We start from the raw sequence: 23,596 nt of genomic DNA on the forward strand, positions 1-23,596 counted from the left end.
GGCCTTAATCACCAGCTGATGTGAAGTATGTTGGGGAGGCATCCAAGAGATTGTGCATGTTTTATATGTCAGCCCCAGTAAAGTCTTGGTAGGAGCTAGGATCTGCTTTAATAAACCCATATGTTTTCAATAAAATTTATCCAGAATCAATGATCTGGGGCCCGATGTAGGTAATCCCAGATTACCGATTCTTAAATACCGAATCATACCGATTCGGTATTTAAGAACAGGCAAATGGGATGTAGGTATTTTTACCGAAAAAATTACCGAATCGGTAAGTTTCGGTAATTACCGAATCGGTAAATACAGATTTGGTAAATGCCATTCATTCCTATGGGCCTGGAGGCCCATAGGAATGAATGCCAATTACCGAATCAGTATTTACCGATTCGGTAAAAGGGGGAAACATTGAAGGGTGGCAGGGTGTCACTTTGACACTCTGTTGCACCCCTCAATTGTGTATGGGTGCACATGTTGCATACATACATGCCCTAAGGGCATGTACGTCTGCAACATGGCACTGTTGGAAAAGCAAAAAAAAATGCTTTTTCCAAGGTTCTCATTATTTACCACCAACTTGTAGTTGGTGGTAAATAACTAATCCTAAAAGGGGAAAAACACTCATTTGAGTGCTCCCTACATAGCAAAATCGGTAATTTACTGATTCGGTATTTTAAGGAATCGGTAATTTACCGATTCCTTAAAATACCGATTCGGTAAATTACCGATTCAGTAAAATGCCCACCTACATCTCATTTTCCAAATACCGGTCGGTAACGGCCGAAATTACCGAATTTCGGCCGTTACCGACCGGTATTTGCCTACCTACATCTGGCCCTATATCATTTGTTTTTAAACTGATTAATTGACCAGCTGGCTGGACTTACGCAACACACTGTGCACAGAAGCCAACACTGAACTCATGAGAAGGCTTTAGATGATACAGATCTAAGCGGCCAGTCTGATCCTCAATCAGCCCATAAGGACCCACATCACCCAACACCCAAGGAACCTCCCCTGGCTCCGCATCCAGAAAAGATGACAGTTTGAGATACTGACACAGGCCTACAAAGCTTTCCAGGACCTAGGATCAGCATACATTAACCACTACCCTAACTTCCTCCAACCATCCAAAAAACCTTTGCTCCCTCTCCCTCACCCTCGCACAGACTCTGTGCATCTGCTGTAGCCACATCGGAGGCCACTCCTTGTCCCACCTTGCTGTTAAGTCTTCCTCCACCTCAGAACATCACCCTCACTGATGGACTTCAGGTAGAGACTCAAGACCTAAATTTCAATTAATAAGCCCAGCAATACAGAGCCTGGATACCCCTCACGGGTGATAAGCTGCGCTTTGCAAGTATTGATTGATTGATTGATTAATTGAAGGCCATCTAGGATGAAGATGAGGAGAAGAGTTAAATAACAGAAAGAACCTAGAGAAAAATGGGGGCTGGGGTGCCTCATTATAAATTGCTACACATGCAAGGAGCAGGTTATAATCCACTTAGGAGATAAAATCCGGGAGTGTTTGGACACCGGCGGCAGGACGGCATTGATTTTGCTCGACCTGTCGGCGGAATTTGACACGGTCCTTCACTCACGGCTTCTTACGCGACTTACAGAGGTAGGGGTCTCTGGCACTGCTTGGGGCTGGCTCAGGTCCTTCCTGGATGGACGGGTCCAGCAGGTCTGGCTTCCGCCGTCCTCTTCTGCTCCCCAGACAGTGAACACAGTGGTCCCCGCTTAGCCGCCTCCTTTTCGACGTTTAGGGTACACCATTGGTTTACTTGGCTGAAGAACTGGGGGCGAAGATTATCACCTACACTGACGACACCCAGCTTCTTTTTACATGGGAGAAAAATACGGACTCAGTCGCCTCTGCGAAGCATTGTCTGTCCTCCATTTTTAAATGGCTTGCCTTCGCGCAGCTTAAAGGCAACAAAGTGAAGTCCGAGAATCTCCTCTTCGGGAAATTTCCACCTTAGTTTAGGGACACTCTCTGCCCTGCCTACCTCAATCGGAAAACCTGTCAAGAATTTGGGGGGTGTTTTGAAGAGAACCTTTCCTTCTACACTCAGGTCAAAAAGCTTGCAAGCACTTGCTTCAGCCTTCTTAAAACCCTAAGTAAGTTTCTCCCCCTTCTGCCTAGGGCTGCAAAGAAGATAGTCATCTGCGCCCTTATCCTATCTCGGCTGGACTACGCCAATATACTTTATGTGGGCATCCCTGGCTACCAATTGAAGAAGCTTCAGGTGGTCCAGAATGCGGCAGCCAGGCTTCTTCTTGACACACCCTCCAGAAGTAGTGTGAGCCACACCTGTGCTCATTGCACTGGCTGCCCGTGGCTGTAAGGGTTAAGGTTAAATCATTAGTCTTTGCCCATCGTGCTCTCTACGGCCTAGGTCCTACTTACCTGCAAAAACGCTTCTTCTATGCCCCTCTGAGACAACTGCGCTCCTCTTCTCAACTTCTGGCTCTGCTTCCCCGCTTTAAATGCCAGAGGTTAGGTGGCAGCTCTCTGGCCCGGAAAGCTGCTGTGGCATGGAACGCCCTCCCCTTTGCTCTTCGGAACATCACAGATCCACTGGCTTTTAAAAAGCTTCTGAAAACACATTGCTTTGTCTAGTATCTATCTCCACCCCTCGTATGGTTCCGCGCCCGGCACTCCTGATTATCTGTGCGCGTCATAAAATAAAATAACATAACAAAATATTTGCCAATGGCTAAAAAGACACAGTATCAAGTTCATTTTCATAAAAATTATAAATGGCCAATGAGTGTGAGAATAGTTCTCCTTCTAGTAAAAAAAACAACACTGAAAAGGATTCCTAAACAAATGCCAATCATTTATTTACCTATATTATTTTGTATCTGTGCCCAGCATAAATAATCTCAATCCATGTTCTAAAAATACTTGGAAAATACAAATCTGAACCATAAAAAGAAATAGACAAGAACGAAAGTTGCAGGAATTTCTCTATAGACAAGCAAAAGGCTGAGCATTGACAGGCAGGTTCAGGTGTCTATTCCACAAAATATATCTTTGCTTACTAAAGAATCTCTGCAGCATTCAAAGTATAAGGTGCAACTATTTCTAGATTGCAGTAGTTGCACATACACCAATTTTCACTCACTACTAATATCAAATATTTTTTTTTTACTAGATTTTGTTTTGTGATAACAATTGCCTCTCAGTTGTGGTCTTTCATGCAGCAATGTGATTTAAATGGAAGAAATCAAGCTCAGTTGTGCATAGTCTCCTTTGTAGGTTACTGCTTACAGGTAGAATTCTGCATGAAAAGGGAAGAAAATATTATGGTTTAGTAATCTGTCCTTAACATTCTAGGCAAATACTGTGTGAATGATGGGGAAGAAAATGAGTTATTGAACTGTTACTGCAATTCTTTAGCCAGAGTATCTTTTCATAAATTCACAAGCTTGAATCTTCCCCATCTTCAAAGTGAGAGGCTTCGTACCTGTTAAGCAGTGTAGAAAAAAAGCTTTTTTTATAGAAACGACTACAAAACCTTAAGCCAATGAGGTGGGACCATTCCTCCTAGAGTTAATTACCACTCATATTTTCAATGACACATGATGCATAATAATAACAATAGTAACATGTCAACCCGGAGGAGGGAGAGCTGCAAGTGAATTTATAAAACATACCAACACAGGAGAACTGCACTTACAAGGGTGTAACTCATTTTCTTCTACAGCATTAGGGGCCAGATGTAGGTAATCCCAGATTACCGATTCTTAAATACCGAATCATATCGATTCGGTATTTAAGAACAGGAAAATGGGATGTAGGTAATTTTACCGAAAAAATTACCGAATCGGTAAGTTTCGGTAATTACCGAATCGGTATTTACCGATTCGGTAATTGCCATTCATTCTCAACTGCAACTTGTCTAATTGGTTATGAACAAGTGCCCACATTGTCCCATATGCTCAATTTCTTTTGCAGATGCAGATGTCAATTTTCCCTGAGCGGTTGGGGGCTTTGATACTTACTGTACCGTCTTTTCATGTTTGGTATGTGGCTTTCCATGTTCTTTATCTTCCTATTTTGGTTTGGATACACTATTCTAAACATACCTATTCTATAATAGCCTTCAATTTGGACACAAGCGTCAGATGATCGTCTATATCAGCCGTGCCTGTAAGTAATGACAGCTTAGATTCTTAGTAGACCTCAATGTCCTATATCCCCCTTTCTGCATAGCGGTTCAGGATACAGCTGAGTGTGAATTTAGTTTGTTTCATTGCAGTTACTTTCATACAGTTTGCTGAGGATTTCCCAAGCAACTGCAATTGACACATCTGCGGTTGTGGGTTTCTTTGTCCCAATCCTCTGATATGTAAACTTGTTTTTTCTTCATAACCATGGCAATGACGTTACAATGTACAGCGATCACTTAAACTGATACATGGTTCTATTACTTTTAAGTGGCTCCTGTTCTTACTCTGTCCTGATGATGACCCTGTTCTAAGTAATTGTGTTAAGGGGTCGAAACTTCGACAATAACATAAGTGGACTGGTTTTAAAGTTTGCTTGAGGTTTTCGACACTCATATTATGAGTGCCATTTACAACTGTGACGGAGCGGGACGCCACCCTGACACCCGCAGTGCTGAACGCAATGTGAAAGACTGGTGGTCAGCTGTTCCGTTGTCACCCCTTTCTGTTTCTGACACACAGCCAAACTCTCACTGGCAGGAGGAGTGGACTTGCGCAGAAGAGGAAGGCTGGGGAATCGACGGCGAGAAGGAACGTGGCCCCTTTAATTCAGCCATCGAGGGTGACGAGACTCCGCCCCCCTGGGCGTCACAGAGCCAAAAGGAGGTGGATCCAGGAAGACTATGGACGGCGTTTCCCTAGGAGGAGAAAGCGTGAGGAGCTGGAGATCGAGACCGGGACCGGAGTGCGGCGAAGAAGACTCCATGACGAGCCAAGCTGTGGACGGCAAGCCAGGAGGCCAACGATCCGGCGATTCGCCCCGCCACGCTCCCACAGGAGGAGCGTGGCTCACAAAGGTACGGGGCAAAGTGGCGGTCTGGGTTGCTCGTAGCAGTGTAACAAACGAGTGAACGGCGAACTAGTGTATAGCCTCCTAAACCCTATCCCCCCCACGAGCACGTAAGGCACAGAACCGACCGCCTAGTATTACACTTGTTCACTTGGTGTCCCTCACTTCTCTGGTCCCTAAACGTCCTACGAGGAACGTCAGAGTGACTCCTTGTTTTCTTCTTTCTTTACACGCACGACCTGAGTTGCGGACCTCGCCCCGACGACCATTACAGAACTTCCGGTCTGGAGGGCTCCCACCCACTGAGTTGGAGAAACACCCTGGAACTGCCAAACTTCCCCAAGGGCGTAAGGACGGAGCCCGACGAGTTTGCTCGTATAAGTCTGGCCAGTAGAAGAAGAAAGGCATATCTCAAAATAAAACCTTCTTTGAAATCTCTACTCAACGTGTCAGACTCGCTCCCTCCCACCTCTCCTGTTACTGATCCCGTACAACAACATATTGTCCCAATCAGTCACATGAATATATTTCTGAGTAAAGCACAAGGGCTCTTTCATAACTCTATTCACTCTCACTGCGCCGTCACTTTGTAGGAGCACCTTGACTTTCGATAAATGTAAAACTGTGTCATATTATTATGAACCTATTATGCATTATACGAAAGTAATTGGCAAAATAAAGGCACTTATTGCATAACTAAACTTGCTGAAAAGTTTCTTTACAACGCTATTGCTGTGGAAGTATAAGGCTAGACTTCTCCCCTGGGACCACCTTTTTGCTAACAGTTGAAATGCTTCAGCTGAAGTGTAAGGCACAAGTCTCCTGTGCTGTGAAACCAAGGGAGGAGCAGACAGCTAAACAAGCCTTTTTGCAGGGTGTCTGCTTGCGTGCAAGACATTTAAATGTGCACAACTGGTCAATCTGCAAATGCAAAGGGCGCTTAAAAGCATGTGTTTGTTTTAATTGATGGAATCACTTGAAGCTTCCTGATGAGACACGTTCATTCTTTTTGAGAGATATTGTAAGGGATCTACAAGCTACAAAGTAAAGTGTGTGCCTTAAAAAGGCAATTATAAAACAAATTGCACTCAGTACAATCTGCAAAAAATCTATATTTTGGAAACACTTTTTATTTTAAAACTTTTGGGCGCATTCTGTAGCAGCCTATTTTATACTGTGTGTAATGCAAGTTCAAAAATAATTACTTAAGTGTTCACAGTTCTTTCTGTCATAGGCTGGGACCTTGTAGAACTAAACATATACAAGTCACTCTTCTCCACTGCACCAACCAGGATTCAATTCCGTGGCTCTCTGGTGCAGTGCATTAAGACCAAAAAAGTTACAGAATATTTAGTTTTTAGCCACGCCCTCACGCTCACTCACTCACCCGCTCCCTTGTGTGCAGCATCACAATTCCCATACTTTTTTAATGCAGTTTGACCACTGCTAGAGCTACAGTGACCAGCTGGACAGTGTAGCATAGTCAACAGAGTGGTGGAGAGCTGAGCACAGCCAGCTCAATAAGTAAAAGGAAGAGATATGATGGTGGCCAACACAATAGAGTAAGGGAGAAAGAAGCTAACCAGTGGTGCCCCACCAGAGGGATTACAGAGGCCTGGACTCAGGCTGGCCTGTGGCTGTGCTGGCTGGGCCAAGAATGAGAAAGCAGAGCTAGTGGGCAAGCCCAGAAGAGCATAGTTGGAGAAGGACTGAGGCTGCTACACATACCCAAGCCAATAGAGGTGAAGCTACCAGTGATGCCTCTGTCTTTGAGGTCAAGAAGAACCACATGGTAATAGTGGCGGCTGCCTGAGAGGTAGTGCGGTGGTACAGCTGCAGGAAGACCAGAGAGGGTTGGCAGTCTGGTAAGAGGCAGATGGGAGCGAGTTGCAGCCATGTAACAACGGTCTTCAATAACAGCTGAAAGAAGTCAGTGGCCATGACAGGAGGTGTGGTCAGGTAGCAAGAAGTGAAGGTGAATCTCCGGAGGGCGAAACACTACAAACATAAGGGGGTGGGGGCACAACATGGGCTTAAGAAATAAGATGTAAGCGTTAATGAAGAAGGAGGGGTCCAACAACTGGCCACATTCCATATAAAAGTAAGCTGGAATGTAGATGAGCCCCTCCGGCAATACTTCACAATAATACCAAAGCAGGGGCAAAAGCAAATTTCAGTGGGATGTGCATGAAATCCTGAGACTGAACTGGGGACAAGGTTATAAAGTGGCCTGGTTAGAAGGGAAAAACACAACAAATGAGCATCTACAAACCCCCAGCACGAAAGCTCCTAAGAAGTGCGGCTATGGCAAGAAGAACAAGTTGAGAGCTGGGTTTCACAAACAGCTAAGACCTCACCTCCTTAATGATGCACCCTGATGCAACTTGGAAATTATAAAGGGCTGACACAAAGCAGGCAGAGTCCACCCCTTAGTTCCTGAAGGCTTGGAACTGGGAAGGCTCGCCTAAGAGGGGCCATAAAGGCATATAAGGGACACAAAAGTAGGCTGCCCAGAGAAAAGAGATGTGTTCTACCCATTGAGCTTAAGAATACAAAGCACTTCAGTGAATCACAATCAAGGAAAAACAAGCCCAGTATGGCAAAGGACAGCAGTAAGAGGGAAAATACAATCAAGGTGTCACTCCAGCAAGTTTCCAGTACACAATCTGAGGGCTCCTTATGTTACACCAGGCAGGTGGAGGGAAAGCTCCAAGAGACAGGAGAATCTTGCAGTCTTCCCAAGAGATCAACACTGAGATAGGGGTAGGCAGAGCCTACCAAAAACAAGGGCTTAAAATGAGAAAACTAACAGAGGAGCCAGGCTATAGAGAACACGCTGAAGAACACCCAAGATGAGGCAGCTCTTGAATTTTAAGAGTATTAAGCCTGCCTAATAACACTAAATAAGCAAGTAATCAATCTTCCAGAAAAACGAGACGATGTGTTTCAAATATCTTTATTCGATTGTAAACGTTACAATCATAAAAGCACAATTCATCAACAAACAATTAAAAGCAGTCCGGATATTTCATTTATAAAATACAGGTTTCTTTAGACAATGTAAAAGGCAGAAGCAACGGGCAGAATAAACATTTTAAAAATATATAAATAGTTTCAGTACAATAAAAGGTTAAAAATGCCTGAAGGCATTAGCAGCATAATTATCCCTCCATACTTTTCCTGAAGGTAATCGCTAATTTCAGGAAGTTACAAACAAATAAAGTGCAATCCCATTTCAGTAGTTGAAGGTAATAAAGTGCAGGTTTTATCTGTGCAAAATTCAGTTTTTTAAGGCAGGGCTTTAAATATAGCCTCCGGGGTGTTATGTAATAAGGACAAATGAATAAAAAGTGTGCCAGGTCTTGCGGAGACTTCCCGTCGCAGCTGCAAGCTGGCAACACCTCACCCCGATGGGCCCCACTTGGTACCGCCAGTAGGAGATGAAACAGGTCAAAACGGAACCTTGTTAGCAAATAACGTTCATAGCCAGTCATAGGCCATGATAAATATGGTTCCATTTGTAGACAGGTTTTAAGTAGGACGTGTTTCCTAACACTGTCCTTCTGCAACTCAACCTCCTCCCTGGCAGTATACCTAGTTGTCATCATGGCATTTTTTACAAAAGTGACATCGGATTTGGTGATGCGGTTTGGGGTTAAAAACAAATCGGGCCGGCCAATTCCAGTCAGGCAGTCATTAATATACTTCAGCCACGGGACCTTAAACCTTCCATCCAATGTTAAGGCTTCTTTTAATATTTCATGAGTGAGGGGTATATCATTGTTGAGCCAGCAGTTCAGCCAACACAATACGGGGTTCACTGCTATTCTATCACTTAGATAGGGTACACCCAACTCCTCATGTACCAACAAATTTCATATTCCCCTTGGCAGCCTCAGAATTTTCTTCAAGAAGTTATTTTCTGTGACCTCCAGGTCCCTCATCTTGGTATAACCCCAGAGCTCGCTTCCATAACAGGCGATGGCAACACTTTTTGCCTGATATAGTTTAAGTAAAGCGGCCACCGGGCTATTGCCAATTTTTTTCGCAAAGCCAAGTATGGCCGCATTAACACGTGTTACCTCACCCTTCTTTTTACAGACGGCGGGGCCCCAGGATAGTTTATGATCTAAGAGGACCCCAAGGTATGAAAAAGTACTAGTGGTAGGAATTTTTTCCCCATTTATACAGAAGAGATTGGATTTTCGAGAACCCTGGCCTGTTTTCAAAACATAGGACTTAGAATTATTAACACTTAGGCCACGGGACTCCATGAAGTCAAAGAAAGAATTTAAAAGTTTCTGGAGACCATTTGCTGTCCTAGAAATAAGGACAGCATCATCTGCGTAAAGCAGCACAGGGACCCCCTTGCGGCCTACAAAGGGGTAATCAGCTCCTGTTTTTAGCAAGTACTCCTCCAACTGGTTAATGTACAATTTGAAGAGGAATGGGGCCAGGATACACCCCTGTCGAACACCCCGGTTTATTCTGAATTCCCCCGTTACTTTCAGGTCTTGGGTTTAACGAACATTGGCACTTGTGTCGGAGTGCAGGTCAACCAGAAGATTTATTAAATTCTTCTCTACGCCCATCTTTAACAGGGTAACCCATAGTTTGCCTCTGTCCACGCAATCAAAAGCGGACGATAAGTCCATAAAGGCCATGTAGACAGTTCCTTGCTTGGCCAGGGTATATTTACTTAAAATCAAATATAGGTTCAGACATTGTGTAATTGTCGAATGACCAGGTCTGAAGCCATATTGTATGGGGGATATAATGTTGTTTTCAGTTGCCCATATGGTTAACCTATTCAAAATTATACCACCTACCACTTTAGCTACAGAATTAATTAAAGATATTGGCCTGTAGCATAACGGGCTACTACGGTCGCCCTTTTTAAATACAGGGACTATGGTCGATATCCCCCACGACCTTGGGCACCCAGAGATCACAGCTGCATTTACTACAGAAGTAAGGACGGGGGCCCAGAAGGAGATACTGGATTTAAAAAGGTCTGGTGGCAAGCCATCCGGGCCTGGGGCCTTATTACTGGTTAGTCCTTGAATACCCCTTTCTACCTCATTTACTGAAAAGCACAGAGAATTCCCAGTTGGAATTAAAAAAGCATTTTCTGCCCGTTGCTCGTTACTCTTGAAAATTGCACTAAAGTGAGTAACCCAATCCTCCTCTGAGATGTTAGTGCCAAGAGCTGTATCACTAGGATTATCAAACAAAGGTTTGTTAATAATTTGCCAAAATTTATTACTGTTCCCCAACACTGATGGGTCAAGAAGAGACTCCATAGTACTAGCCTTGATTTCTTTTTTCCGAGCAGCTAGTGATTTCTTATAAATCAGGCGCAAATTTTTAATTTGACCATGATCTCTAGGTTTAATTTGTAACGCCTTTTTCAGGTCTCTGCTTGCCTTAGAACAGTTATGGTCAAACCATTTAGAGTTATTTCTGGTTTGACCCCTCATCGGTACTGTTAACATAGAGCCTACTATTGATACCAAGGCTTCAAAACCGGCCAAGGTTTTCTCAGGAGGTGTATAAGGTGACGTACAGGCTGCTAGTTCATCTCCACATAACTTATTTATTTCAGTGTACAAATTTACTTGGTTTACCATTGACCACTTCAGTCGACGTTTGCCATTTATGCAGCTCAACGTGCCCCGATCTTCGCGGGTCATTCGCTGCTCAAATAAAACCCCACCCAGACTAATAGTTATGGGGTTGTGATCACTGTAAATGCTCGTATGAATGGTAAATCTCGAAACCCAATTTACAAGGTCTGCAGATAATAATATGTGGTCTATAAAGGACCCCTGACCTACACCTTTAAATGTGGGGACATCAAAGACCTTGGTCTCAGGAACCATGGACATGGCTATAGTTAGATTATTTTCATTCACCAGGTCATTTAGATTAACTCCACCCCTAGAGTGGACAAAATGAAATCTTTCCACACTATTACACCCCAAAGATCCCATGGGGGTGACACCTGGGTTACCACATGGATGTACATTAAAATCACCTGCGATCAGCACCTTCCGTGACAGTGTACTTGCCCCCTTTCTCATCATCTCATTTAAGGTCAAGATGTTACATTCACCATTGCCGTTGATAGCATTATAAAAATTAATCAGGTTCAGAGCATATTTACCTCTCTTCAATTCAAGCATTTGAATGTTCCGATTAGCATTATAACAAGTACTTATTTTACAACAAAGTCCCAGGTTGATGAAAATAGCCAGGCCCCCCTTTGCTCTTCCCCTAGTTGAGGGAGCTGCAGGTATAAAAAAGCTTTGATAGCGCTCAATGAAGGCATTTTTATCTTCCAACCATGTCTCTTGGAGGCATATAACTGTGTGTTTCTTAACAAATGCTAACCAAGCAGAATCACATATTTTATCAGCCAAACCTGCTATATTCCAGGAGACTAAACTCACGCTACAGTCACCTGGCGCTATTTCTAGATCAGAATCTCTAGTGGTTGGGTCTGGCATCGGGTTGGTTTGTTCTGCATGTATAACCCCCATGGTTTCAATACTAGAGTTGTTTAATTCTATATGAATTAGAAGAGTTATGGGCCTCAGACAAATCAGACAATATACTGTTGTTCTTTGGGTTATCTATATTTGTCGCTGTCTGACTAGTGTTATCTGGTTTGATCATCGAGGAGGGAACTGTTGTAACTTGTTTGTATGCGACCCTAATATCCCCTTGTACATGATTACTTTGTATACGATCAACAGGCATTGGTGTGACTGAGCCAGCATGAAGTCAGTCGACCCCCTCCATGCCGCTCTGATCATAAAAGGCGTCAAACCTATTTGTGATGGGTACGTTATAGTAGGTACTTGGGTATGTTAATTGAGAGTGGTCTTGATGGTAGTACAACCCATGAGGAGCCTCCCAATTCTCTTGATAAATTCCTTGATGGCTGACCTGTCTAGGCTCCCAAGGTGTGCCCCTCCTAAATTGCCTTTGTTCTCCTGCAATATAGTGACCATGGTTTCTGGGAGTTACTCCATTATGATATAGATTAAAATTATCTGGAGTTCTTTCCTGCTCTGCAGTGGAATATGAATGCACTGTATTTAAGGAATGGTCGTTTTGGGGGTAGAAATAACTTAGATCCATGGTGCGGATCAGACTACTGATCGAACTATCCTTCCAGCCAGCTATATACCTTGCCACACGACCATCCTTAAAGTTAACTACAACACAGTCGCCCTCTGTAGATTTAAATCTATGGCCCACCCAGTCGACCCTCCTGACATTTGCTATTTTACCACTGATGTGGGGAGGAATCGGTCTATGAGCGGTTAACCAATGGCTTACTTTATTTTTCAAGTCCCCATAGCTCTCTGTCTTACCCGCTTCAAGTTGCGGTACACCAATCATTACTATGGTATGCCGGTGGGATTCAGGGGGGAGATGAATGTGGGTAGCTTTTTTCGGATGTAGCGTTTTAGGTGTTTGTACTGGGCGTGTGTTTAATGTTGCACTTCGTGTTGTTGTTGGCCTTTGAGGCTCGGCCTGGCCATCAAGTGGATCAGAGGATTAGCCTTCCGCAGCGCATTCACTCTCTTCGTTGCCAGATATAGGGCTCTCAGAGGAGGTGGGCAGGGTCAGTGCTACAGTTGTATCAATATTTGTTTGCGTAGATAATATTGGAATGTTTTGCACTGCAACATTTACAGGAAGGGAAGGTGTCAAGTTAGAACTGTCACTTTGAGTGTTATTCTTGGCTTGTGTCTTCATGATCTTCGATTGCTTAAGATTACTTTTAGGTGGTAAAGAGCTGTCCTTTGATACTGGCACGGTGAGGATCTTTAATATACTTGAGGTATCCTTTTTTTGCGATTTTTCAAGCTTCTCTAGGGTTTGCTCTATACTGGTAATTTTGTCACTCAAAGGTTGCAGTAGAGATTTAATTAAGTGTTCCAATTCAGTTGGGTATGTTTTATCTAGTAAACTAACTCTTTCAGTCTGACTCGTCTGCTCTGTGTGAGTTTTAGTGTGCTCTGACTGTGTATCAATTTGCGTTATTGCACTCTGGGCGGTGGATGTAATAGAGGAATTTGGTATTCCAGCGAGTGGTTTAGCCAACCTAAAGTTTAGCCAGACATCCTTTGCCGAGGGCTTATGAAGGCCTAATGGTCTATATATTTTCCTCACTATAGATTTAGTTTTTAGATGTTTCCTATGTCGACGCTTTGTCTTGTTCGGGGATAGTGTTTTGTCTACTGCTGTTACATTTACAATAGGCAAACTTTCAACAAGAACGCCCCTTGGTGAATTTAATGATATAGTTCCGGGTTGGGATGAACATATATTGCCCCCCGAATTGGAAACAAACAAAGGGCTTCCTTCAAGGCTGTTTACTGGTATAGGTGAGGTCAATTCTACAGTTTTCCTACTGCTTTTTTGTCCACTAGGCAGCCCTGTAAAAGACTGCATCAGAAGAGATTCCTCTAGGTTAATAGAGGAGTCCACAGTATTATTGTTCGCAGTAGTATGCAGTGAGAGGTTAGGAAAACACAAATTCGGAGTCAATGAAAGACGCCTCTCCGTATTTTGAATAGCGTCAGCAACTACACCTATAGTCTTTTGTAACATTAGATCAATAGCTGTAAGTGTCGGTAAAGGTGTGGTTGGGAGGGTCTTATTCCTGGTGGATGATCTTGTGGCCACAGGAGTCTTTCTTACTTTTGTCATTGTGTGGGAAATATCCGGATAGTCAAATAAAGATACCAAACTTTAAAATTAGTCACTTATACAGCTATTATAGCTTCATATAAGGAATCAGATATCACAGATTCACCTTATTCTTTATCCCAGGATGCTGGCGATGTTAGGGGGGTGGCCCGTCCCATCTCCTTCTGTCCCCTGAGGGCCACAGAGGGCCAGCCCTTTGCCCGGGCTTAGCCCGGCGCGCCCCCGCGACGCGGGGGTGACGCTGCCTTTATGCGCCGCCTGGCGCGATGGAGTCGGCGTCTGGCGCCGCAAAGCCTGTTGGGGATTGTAGTTTAAGTGCCCCCCTCCGCTCGGCGGCCGCTTCTCTTGATCAGTTGCGGCGGCGGGAGAGGGACGCTGCAGGGAAGCTCCAAAGGTCCGTGGCAAAATCTCCGTTCTGTTTAACTCCGCACTCGGTCAGGCTCCTGGGTATTAACTTTTATTCGCGTCACGAGAAGATGTGAAAATTGCTCAGGATGGTACATTACACGAAGGAGAGGCATTCTTAAAGGTAAAGAAGGGAAATACATGAAGAGATGTGCACAGGACCTTCTAGATCTCATACTAGAGAGAAGCAAAGGTGAACCAATCCAGATAGGCCATAGGACAATGTCAGAAAGTTCTGGGGCAAAAGGCCCACCAGACATTCTGGCATGTCTCCACCACTTTGAGGATAAAGAAAGTGATCATGGCATTGTGAAAATGAGGGCAAATTTCCTACAATGGCAGGGAAGAAAACAAGTTACTTTTTTTTTGTTCAAAAAACCTTTATTAAAGCTTAGCACATGAGATACACGTTTGAGACATTGCAATAATCGTGATATACAATCTCATATAAGTGAGGCAAGCATCTCCTCTTCAATCTACAACAAGAAACTCCCCCCTCCCAACCCCCACCCCCTTAAGATAGAAGCTCATGCAACTGGGCAAGGACTTTACACTCTGGAACGCTACAGAATTCCCTTATCACATTCCCTTCTGGGGAAGGCCTGATTGTATTATCCTAACAGGACGTGCGCAGCTCATATTTGCCATCTGATACCAAGTGGTGTGGGGCAATCTCATGACCTCCCACTCCATGCTGTCTCTCCGCCCCCCCCAGCAATATTATCCCACGGTATCAAGACCATCCATAAGTGCCCGCGGCACCCTACCCCTCCTCTGCTGCCACCACTGCGACATCATTATCCACATTATCCGCAGTTCGTGCCAGGAGGTACGCCACCAAGGGACCCCAGATGTCCCTGGGACGCGACTTAAGAGGAAGCTGCTCCGCATAAGTGTGCAGTTTTTCCTGCCATGTTGATAAATCATATATCCACTCTTTAAATTTAGGTGCCTGCCCCCGGCCCCACTGGCATGCCACCCTCCGTTTGGCAATCAGGAGTGGGGATGCAACTATTTGTATACCTAACATCTCGGACAACCCCCCAAAGGCCTCCGCCCAGTAGGCTTCCACCCTAGGATACTGCCATGCCAGGTGTATGAAATCTGTGGGCTCCCTACCACATTGTTCGCATCTATCATGCTCCCGGAGGCCGAAGCGGTGCAATTTGACAGGGGTATGGTACAGGCCATGTAGGAATTTGTAGTGTATGAGTCGCAACCGGCTACTGCCAGTGACCGCCTCTGTCTGTGTGCAGCTTCTCTCCCATTGGTCATCCGTCAGCAGTTCACCCAAATCCCTGTCCCACTCCACCTTAGCTCGCAATGACCCTTGAGGGATGCCCAGCCTGACCTGTCTATAGAGCAGGGAGATGATGTGTGTGGGAGCCTCAGGCTGCAGCAGAATATGCAGCGGTGCAAATGTAGTGGGCTCTGTTGGAAATGCAGGGGTTACTGCTCTAATGTTCTGCCTTAGTTGTATGTACAGGAACATGTCCATACTGGTGGGTGTGCGGTCTTCAAAAAACTGCTCAGACTTGTGGAACTGCCCCCCTGTGTATAGGTCACCCCAAGTATTGTATTTCAGTGCGTGTAGCATTCTGCAGCCAAGGCCCTCACATTTAACCCGTAGTAATGGATTACATAGCAGTGGGAGTCGGGGGGAGTACATGAGAGAGACGTCCATCTTGCGCGCCATCCATCTCCATGCCGCCACCGTGCAATCTACCGTGGAGGGGTCTCGGCCATGCTCCTATACCGCGTAAATAAATACCCTCCGGGGGGGGGTGGGGGCAATTTAACCGTCCTCCACAGGGATATGCTCCATAAACGGGGGTGGCTGAAGCCAGTACACGGCGAAATGCGCCTGTGCGCTATAATAATATTGCTCGAAGTTAGGGACGTCATATCCGCCTTGGTGGTAAGGCAGCATCAGGGTCGCCAAAGACAGCCGCGCCTGCTTCCCTCCCCAGATAAGCCAAAGTAACTGTGTTTTTAGAGTGGGGAAGAAGAAAATACCCAGATAGTACGGTATATTAATAAATAAATATAGGAATTTGGGTAAGATCGTCATTTTGATGAGGGATATTCGGCCTGCCATCGAGAGGGGCAGTTTCACCCATTTAGGTATGTTATCCGTGACCTTATCCATAGCTCTGCACATAGTTAGTACGCATTAGCAATTCTTTGTCTCGAGTGACATGGACCCTTAAGTATTAAAAGTCCTCCATCTCCCATTGCAACGGGTAGTCGAGCTGGTGTTGTTCTGTCTTATTGGTCAGTGGGAACACTGCAGATTTAGCCCAATTAATCTGGACCCCCGAGATAGCCCCGGATTTCGTGATTTCCCTCAACACTGGGTTTAGGTTTTCATGGGGTTTGTGAATATATAACGTTATGTCATCCGCGTAGAGGGAAATCAATAATTGTCTAGCGGGATATATCAGGTCTCTGTGTTTATGATGCTGTCTCACTTTCGCCGCAAGGGGTTCAATAGCTAGCGCGAAAAGGACCGGGGACAGTGGGCACCCCTGCCTCGTTCCCCTTGAGATGGGGAAACTGTCCGATGTGGTGCCATTCAGTAACACGAAGGCTCGCCGATTGCAATATAACAGTTTCACCCAATTGAGGAAAGTGTTCGGCATTCCCATGTAACTGAGGGTGCCAATGAGATAATCCCACTCGACAGAATCAAAAGCTTTGGTGGCGTCAAGAAAGACTGCCACCGCAGCACTATTAGGATCAATGTCTTGCAGCACTGCCATCAAAGTTCTGAGATTATGGGCTGTTGCCCTGTTGGGAACAAAGCCCGCCTGGTCGGGCAAGACGAGCCTCTCCATCAGGAGATTGAAGCGCTTTGCTAGCACCTTCGCCAGAATTTTAGTGTCGCAGTTGAGAAGCGACAAAGGCCGATATGAATCACAAGATGTCGGGGCCTTCCCTGGCTTTAGTAATGCGATGATCTGGGCTTCCCTCATTGTCCCTGGTAGCTCCCCCTCCTCTAGCGCTTCATAGTAGACCGCCTTCAATATGGGAGCTAAAATCGTTACATATGTCTTATAAAATTCCACTGGCAACCCGTAGGAACCCGGTGCCCGTCCAGACTTCATGTTCATTATAGCCTCAGTGATCTCGTCAACCTCAAGATCCAGATCAAGGAACTTATGCTGGGTATTGCCCAGCCACGCTAGGGCAGTACCCTCAAAGTAGCTCTGCAAATCTAAAGGTGATCCCCTCTGGAATGTATACAACGCTGTATAAAAATCCACAAACGTGCGTAACTGGCCCAGCAGGTTCCTATGTGCATGACCCTGCTCATCCTGTATTTCCACTACGTAGTTTGCAAACTTGAGGGGTCGTACAGCATTTGCTAACGCCTTCCCCGGCCGGTCACCCTCTCCAAACAGACGTGCCCTATGAGCTTTCACCCGAAACCTACATTCCCTATCGGCTGCTTCTTCAAATTCAGACAGCTTAGTGCGTAGCACTGCTCTGGTGGCCCCAGTCTCGCCCCCCTCCGCCAGCTCCCTCTCAAGGGATTTAAGTTCCCCTTCCTAGTTTTGTAAGCTCCTACGCAAGTCTTTCAAGATGCCTCCCCCCTTAGAGATGCACCAGCCTCACACCGTCACTTTAAAAGCCTCCCAAACAATGGTCAAGCTAGACACAGAGTTAACATTGCGCAAAAAAAAATCTAGGATTTCCTGCTCTATTTCAACTCTAAATACTTGGTCCTGTAGATGCTGGGGATTAAGGCGCCAGTGAATGTAGGGGGAGTGGTCCAGCGGGGGCCACAGCGTATCATAACCGGTGAGTGGTCCGAGTACGTACGGACTAGGTGGGATGCCTTCTCTATCCAGTGCGCCATACCCACCGTCATCAGCACGTAGGCAATCCTTGCCCAGGTCTCGTTCACCGCAGAGTAGTGTGTCCCTTCCCTAAGTGTGGGATGCATATACCTCCAAGCATCAAGCAGGCAGTGGTTGGATATGATATCCTTAAGTGTCCTTTGCGTATTGGTGTAATGCATGGGGCTGGGGCGAGATCTGTCAATGCCAGGGTTTGACACAGTGTTGAAGTCCCCCCCCAATCACGTACATAGTGCCTATTGTCTTTATCTTGCCCCATAACTCAAGCAGGGTGTGTGGGTCATCTGAGTTGGGTCCGTAGTAATTGGCGAACATACCGTCGTTAGAGTTCAGTCTCCCCCATAATGAAACAGTACCGCCCGTTCAAGTCCGCCTCCTCTCCCCCCCACACAAAGGGTACACCTTGTTTAATCAGGATAGCCACTCCTCATGAGTAACTCGAGTAGGAGGTAAAGCATCGCTGGGAAACCCACCGGGTGGCAAACTGGGGTCAGCCACTCGGGCCTAAATGTGTCTCTTGCAACATGGCCACCTAGACACCATGACTATCCATATAACTCAGCACCTGCCTCCTTTTCCTGGGGTCATTCAGCCCACGCACATTCCACAATAAGATAGTGATACCTCTCACAGTTCTAGGTCCTTCGCTCATCGTTCCGAAAGCCGCTGGAACATAGTCTTTACCTGTCCTGTCCATTGTCCATTTCCACAATTAAGAACATCACCATACCCCGACCTCCCTCCCCCTCCCACTGCAGCTCCCCAAACATGCCGAGCAATGACTCCCTCCCACTCCCCAACTGCGCAACGTAACCCTCCTTTATACATCCCTTAGCAAAAGCAATAAAGGGGTATGCCCTTGCACAGGGGTCACTAGGGGCTCACGCCTTGCCCACTCAACCCCCCTATTACACCCGCCTGCCGCTCCGCTTAACGAAGCAGGCAACATTAGCGGGACGGAGGTGAGCGTCCGGGCGGAACACGGCATAACAGATATAAACAAAGTAAATACATCACCAAGTCGGTATGGTTCCCAAACAATCTCGCAGTCCAGCAGGCTCTTACACAATATACCACATGATATGCCCTCATCCTGGTTCCGACGCGGGAGACGGCGGTTTGGATCTTCTGCGACAGTCATGTTGCGGGCTGCCTCTTTGCGGGCATGTTCGAGGTAGTCCTCCACTTGCTGGGGGTTATTGAAGAAATGTTGCTTTCCCAGATGGGTGATCTTCAGCTTTGCAGGGTACAGCATGGCATACGAGACGTCCTGCGACTGGAGCTTTTTCTTGACAGCTGCGAATTTTCGCCGGACCTCCTGTACTGCTTGCATAAAATCGGGATAAAAGGCAAGGGTGGCATTCTCATATCGCACTTGTCCCATCTCACGGGCTAAACGCAACACAGTGTCTCTGTCGTGGTTATTCAGGAAGCGGACAATTACAGGACGCGGCGACGCCCCAGGGGGTGGGCGCGCAACCAGAGATCGATCATCATATGCGCCGAGAAGGAGTCCTTTCTGAACAAATCTGTGATTAGTTTTTCCATGAACTCCTCCATTATTCCTGTATTCGTGGATTAAGCCAGGCCCAATACACGAACGCAATTTCTACGTGAGCGAGCCTCCACCTCCTAATTTTTGTCCGCAATCACTTTTAGTACCTTGTCCATTTGTAGCACATGATTCTTACTGGCCGCCGCCCCATCCTCCAGGTTCCGACACCCTATGTTCTGCCTCCCTAATCCTCTGATTGTGCTGGTCCAGCTTGGTGACCACTGCGTCCAGTCTGGTATTCATGACATCCATTTTGGCGTCGATTGAGGAGAGACTCTGCTTCATTCCCAGTAATATCACCTTCAAGTCTTCTACCCGCGGTTCTGGGGCGCCCGACTCCGCACGGTCCGAGGAGATTGATCGTGGCGCCCTACGCTGGTCAAAAGACAGCTTCGCCTGCTTGGCCTCTGACCTCCCCATAGCAGGTTAAGTGTATTTGGGGTGTATCCTACTTGTGAATGCGCAGTCACCGTGAACTACGTGGGGGATCTGCAGCTCACTCACGCAGTTATTTCCTCCCAATAGAGTGCTTTCTGTCACCCTCCTTCTCTCAGGATACTTCCAACACAGCGCCGCTGGGGCGCCGCTCCGGTCACAAAATGGGCGTCAGTGGCGGGGCAGGCGGCTCCGCCAGCATATTTTCCGCCTGGGCCTTTTCACTCCTTAGGGTTGCACTCCTCTCAGCCCTCCTCCAGACGTTATGAGGGGGTGTACTTCCTACAGTCTCACAACACCCCAGCCTCCTCTAGGTTATACTCTTGTGGGGGCTTATGCAGAGGAGCAGCTTCACGGTAAAGTCCCCACACAGGCCAAGGGTGGGTCCAAATAGCAGCCGCTTCAGCTCGCCACCTCACCTCGCGCTCCGCACCAGGCCCAAGTCACAGCCAGGTCCGCCGCATCACTCGCTGCTCAAAGTATTTGACAAAATACAAAGAAGAAATTATGAAGCAACTGAACGACGGGGTTAGCTATAAAAAACTACCGGGCGATCCACCTAGAGAGCTTGCTGCGGCTATCCAGCGGGTGACAAAGGAGGGATTGGATCAGGGTTTCCTATCAGAACAGGAGTACCAGTATTTGAATAAAAAACTTCCTTGTTTACCAACAATCTATACCCTCCCCAAGATCCACAAGGATATGTTGAACCCCCGAGGACATCCCATAGTCTCGGGGTGTGGTTCCATATTAGAACCCTTTTGTCGCTACATTGATTTTTTCTTAAAGTCGATTGCGGAGGGTACAGAGACTTATCTTCAGGATACCACACACACTATCCAAATCATGGACGGACGTCCCTTTAGTCCAGATAAGTAACTTTTGGCCACCTGCGACATTGTCTCATTGAACACTAGTATTCCTCAGGAGGATGCTCTAGACGTTGTCACAGTAGCTCTTAACCAACGTGAAGCACCAACTTGTGTCCCTACCTCATTCATTATCTTGGTCTTGAAAATCGCCATGATGAGAAATTTCTTTGTTTTCCAAAACACCTTTTATTTGCAAACAAAGGGGGTCGCGATGGGGGCAGCCTTCGCTCCAGATTTGGCAATTATCTTTATGTCAACCTTTGAGAACACCTTCATCTTGAATGTCCAGAACCCCTTCAGATCAAACATCGATATGTGGATGCGATATATCGATGATATCGTCCTTATCTGGTCAGGTAATGAATCTCATCTAGCATCATTCCATTCTTGGCTCAATATGAGATCTCGAGACATTCAATTTACGATTCAATCGGATAACAAGAAAATAGACTTCTTAGATCTATCGATTGTAGCTGAGGAAGATGTCCTACACACAACCCTTTTTAGGAAACCAGCAGAGCGAAATTCATTGTTACAATACTCGAGCCACCACCCTAGAGGACTTCGGGACAACTTGCCCTTTGGACAGTTTTTAAGGATCCGACGAAACTGCTCCAAAAAGGAAGATTTCATGGAGGAATCTGAGCGACTGATGGAACGCCTAATTGAGCGCGGCTACCCGAAGAGGTTAGTCAAAAAAGCGAGAAAAAGAGTGTGGTTTAATCCACGTGAGGTGTTGCTACAACCGAAGGAACGTGTGGACAAAATGGAACAGCGCTTGATTTGTGTCACTACTTTCTCGACAAAAAGTAATGAAATCAAAAAAACAATAAATAAACATTGGAATTTTATTTCAGACGATTTAAGAACCATCATTCCACCAATGCATTCCTTTAAAAAGGCAAAAAACACCCGCGACCATGTGGTGTGCTCCTTTTTAGATCCTCCTGCAACACCCACCATAATGTCACTCTGGAACCTCCCACCGGTCCTCGGCCACCATAAATGTGGCAACTGTAAGGCCTGTGCATACACGATTGAAACTAAAGAATTTCATTTCAAACAACATCAAGTTCCACTCAAATCTCACACCAACGGTAACACCTCTGATGTGATTTACAGCATCATTTGCCCATGTAACCTTATTTATGTTGGGCAAACTCAACAAAAAGTAAAAATGCGAATTTAAGAACATTGCAGCCGCATTAGATGTAAAGTTTCAGGTGCCCCTTTAGTGGAACACTGTATGGAAACAGGACACTCCCCTGACTGTCTCAAATGGATTGTCCTTGAACATGTCTCCCTGGGCCCAAGAGGAGGTGACATAGGCCCCATACTGAATATTAGGGAACTGAAATGGATCACTTTCTTTGACTCTGTCCACACTGGGCTTAACGAATCTGACAGCAGCTTTGCACAACTGGCTAATTTATAATCTGTTCTTTCTAATAATCTGTCCTCTCCTTTCCTTTATGCATAGGGATATATGTATTGGAGAGTCTTGAAATGGTTTTGAAAGTGACTGCGCTTAAACTACCCTGTGTGGCAGGTTGGCGCTACGGCTTTCCAAACTAGTGGTATATGATGAAGCGATGTCATTCTCTAGAACACAGTAATGGTCTGATATACACATTACACATGCAGCTTGTATGGAGTGTTTTAATGAATAATTTAATGCGAGTATTTGAGAATATGTAGATATTGCTGACCATTCCAGAGGTCAGCTCAGCTCACTTTGAAATGATGGAGTTTTGTATATATTTTTAAAATTTCACATATTTAATCTGCGTTTCACAAATTTATTTTTGTTTGTTTCTGTTCCCCCTCTATTTTGTTACTTCACTACCCTGTGCGGCAGGTGCCTACCGTTCTAAAGGGTTTTGGAGTAACAAAATCCACCCCATTTAGAGTCTTTCTACCTTTTCCAACAAAAGCGAGGGTAGGCCACGCCCCCTAGTAACGCAATACAACGGCGAACGTACACGCCAGGCACAGCCATAGCAAGGATACGAAGCTTGGTTGGAAATTGGACTAGCTTGTAGGAACTGAGACTTCTACTGCTGTCAAGGTATTACTTTCTCACACGCCCGTTCGAATTCCTACATGTTAAAAGATGCAAGTCTGACAGCGCAGAGAACTCCTATGGTTTTGTCATTTCAGCCGGCTGCTGACGGTCAGACGGTGAACAATAGAACGCGAGCCCAGTTTTGCATCGCGGTTTGCCCGCAGTGATCCACGTTTTGCATTGAGTTAAGGTAACTCTGTTATTTGCCCCGTTACTACTGGGTGTCATAGCGAAGGCCTGCCATTCCGTTGCATTCGGAGTAACTCTTGCACTATTATCTTTACAGCTCGGGCACATGAGAATTAAAAAGTGATATATGAACTAAGTCCGGCCTCTTGCCTCCATTATCAGGTATTTCTTGTGGGTTTGCACTCTTACATGTTAAAAAATGGAAGTTTGACAGCATGGATAACTCATATGGCCTTGTAATTTTATCCAGCGGCTGAGGGTCATACGGTGAACCAGAGAATGTGAGCTCGTTTTTACATCGCGTTTTGCCCGCGGCGATCCACGTTTCTAATTGAGTTAAGGTAACTCTGGTATTTGTCTCGTGACTACAGGATGTCATAGCGAAGGCCTGTCATTTCGTTGCAATATGAGTAACCTATGCACTATTATCTTTGCAGCCCGGGCGATATTATA

At 45.8% G+C, this 23,596-nt stretch overlaps 1 protein-coding gene across 1 annotated transcript in view; it reads right to left on the bottom strand.

Annotated features, from left to right (window-relative positions):
• Positions 1–2,828: 2,828 nt before the first annotated feature.
• CFAP20 (cilia and flagella associated protein 20) overlaps positions 2,829–23,596 on the bottom strand; it is a 524,034-nt gene continuing 503,266 nt past the window's right edge. The window contains exon 6 of the mRNA XM_086946428.1: positions 2,829–3,293. Coding sequence (XP_086802554.1) covers positions 3,273–3,293 — 21 coding nt within the window. The 3' untranslated portion in view covers positions 2,829–3,272. The remainder of the gene's footprint in view (positions 3,294–23,596) is intronic.

This window comes from Lissotriton vulgaris, chromosome 12 (genome assembly GCF_964263255.1).
Source record: "Lissotriton vulgaris chromosome 12, aLisVul1.2, whole genome shotgun sequence".
Lineage (NCBI taxonomy): Eukaryota > Metazoa > Chordata > Amphibia > Caudata > Salamandridae > Lissotriton > Lissotriton vulgaris.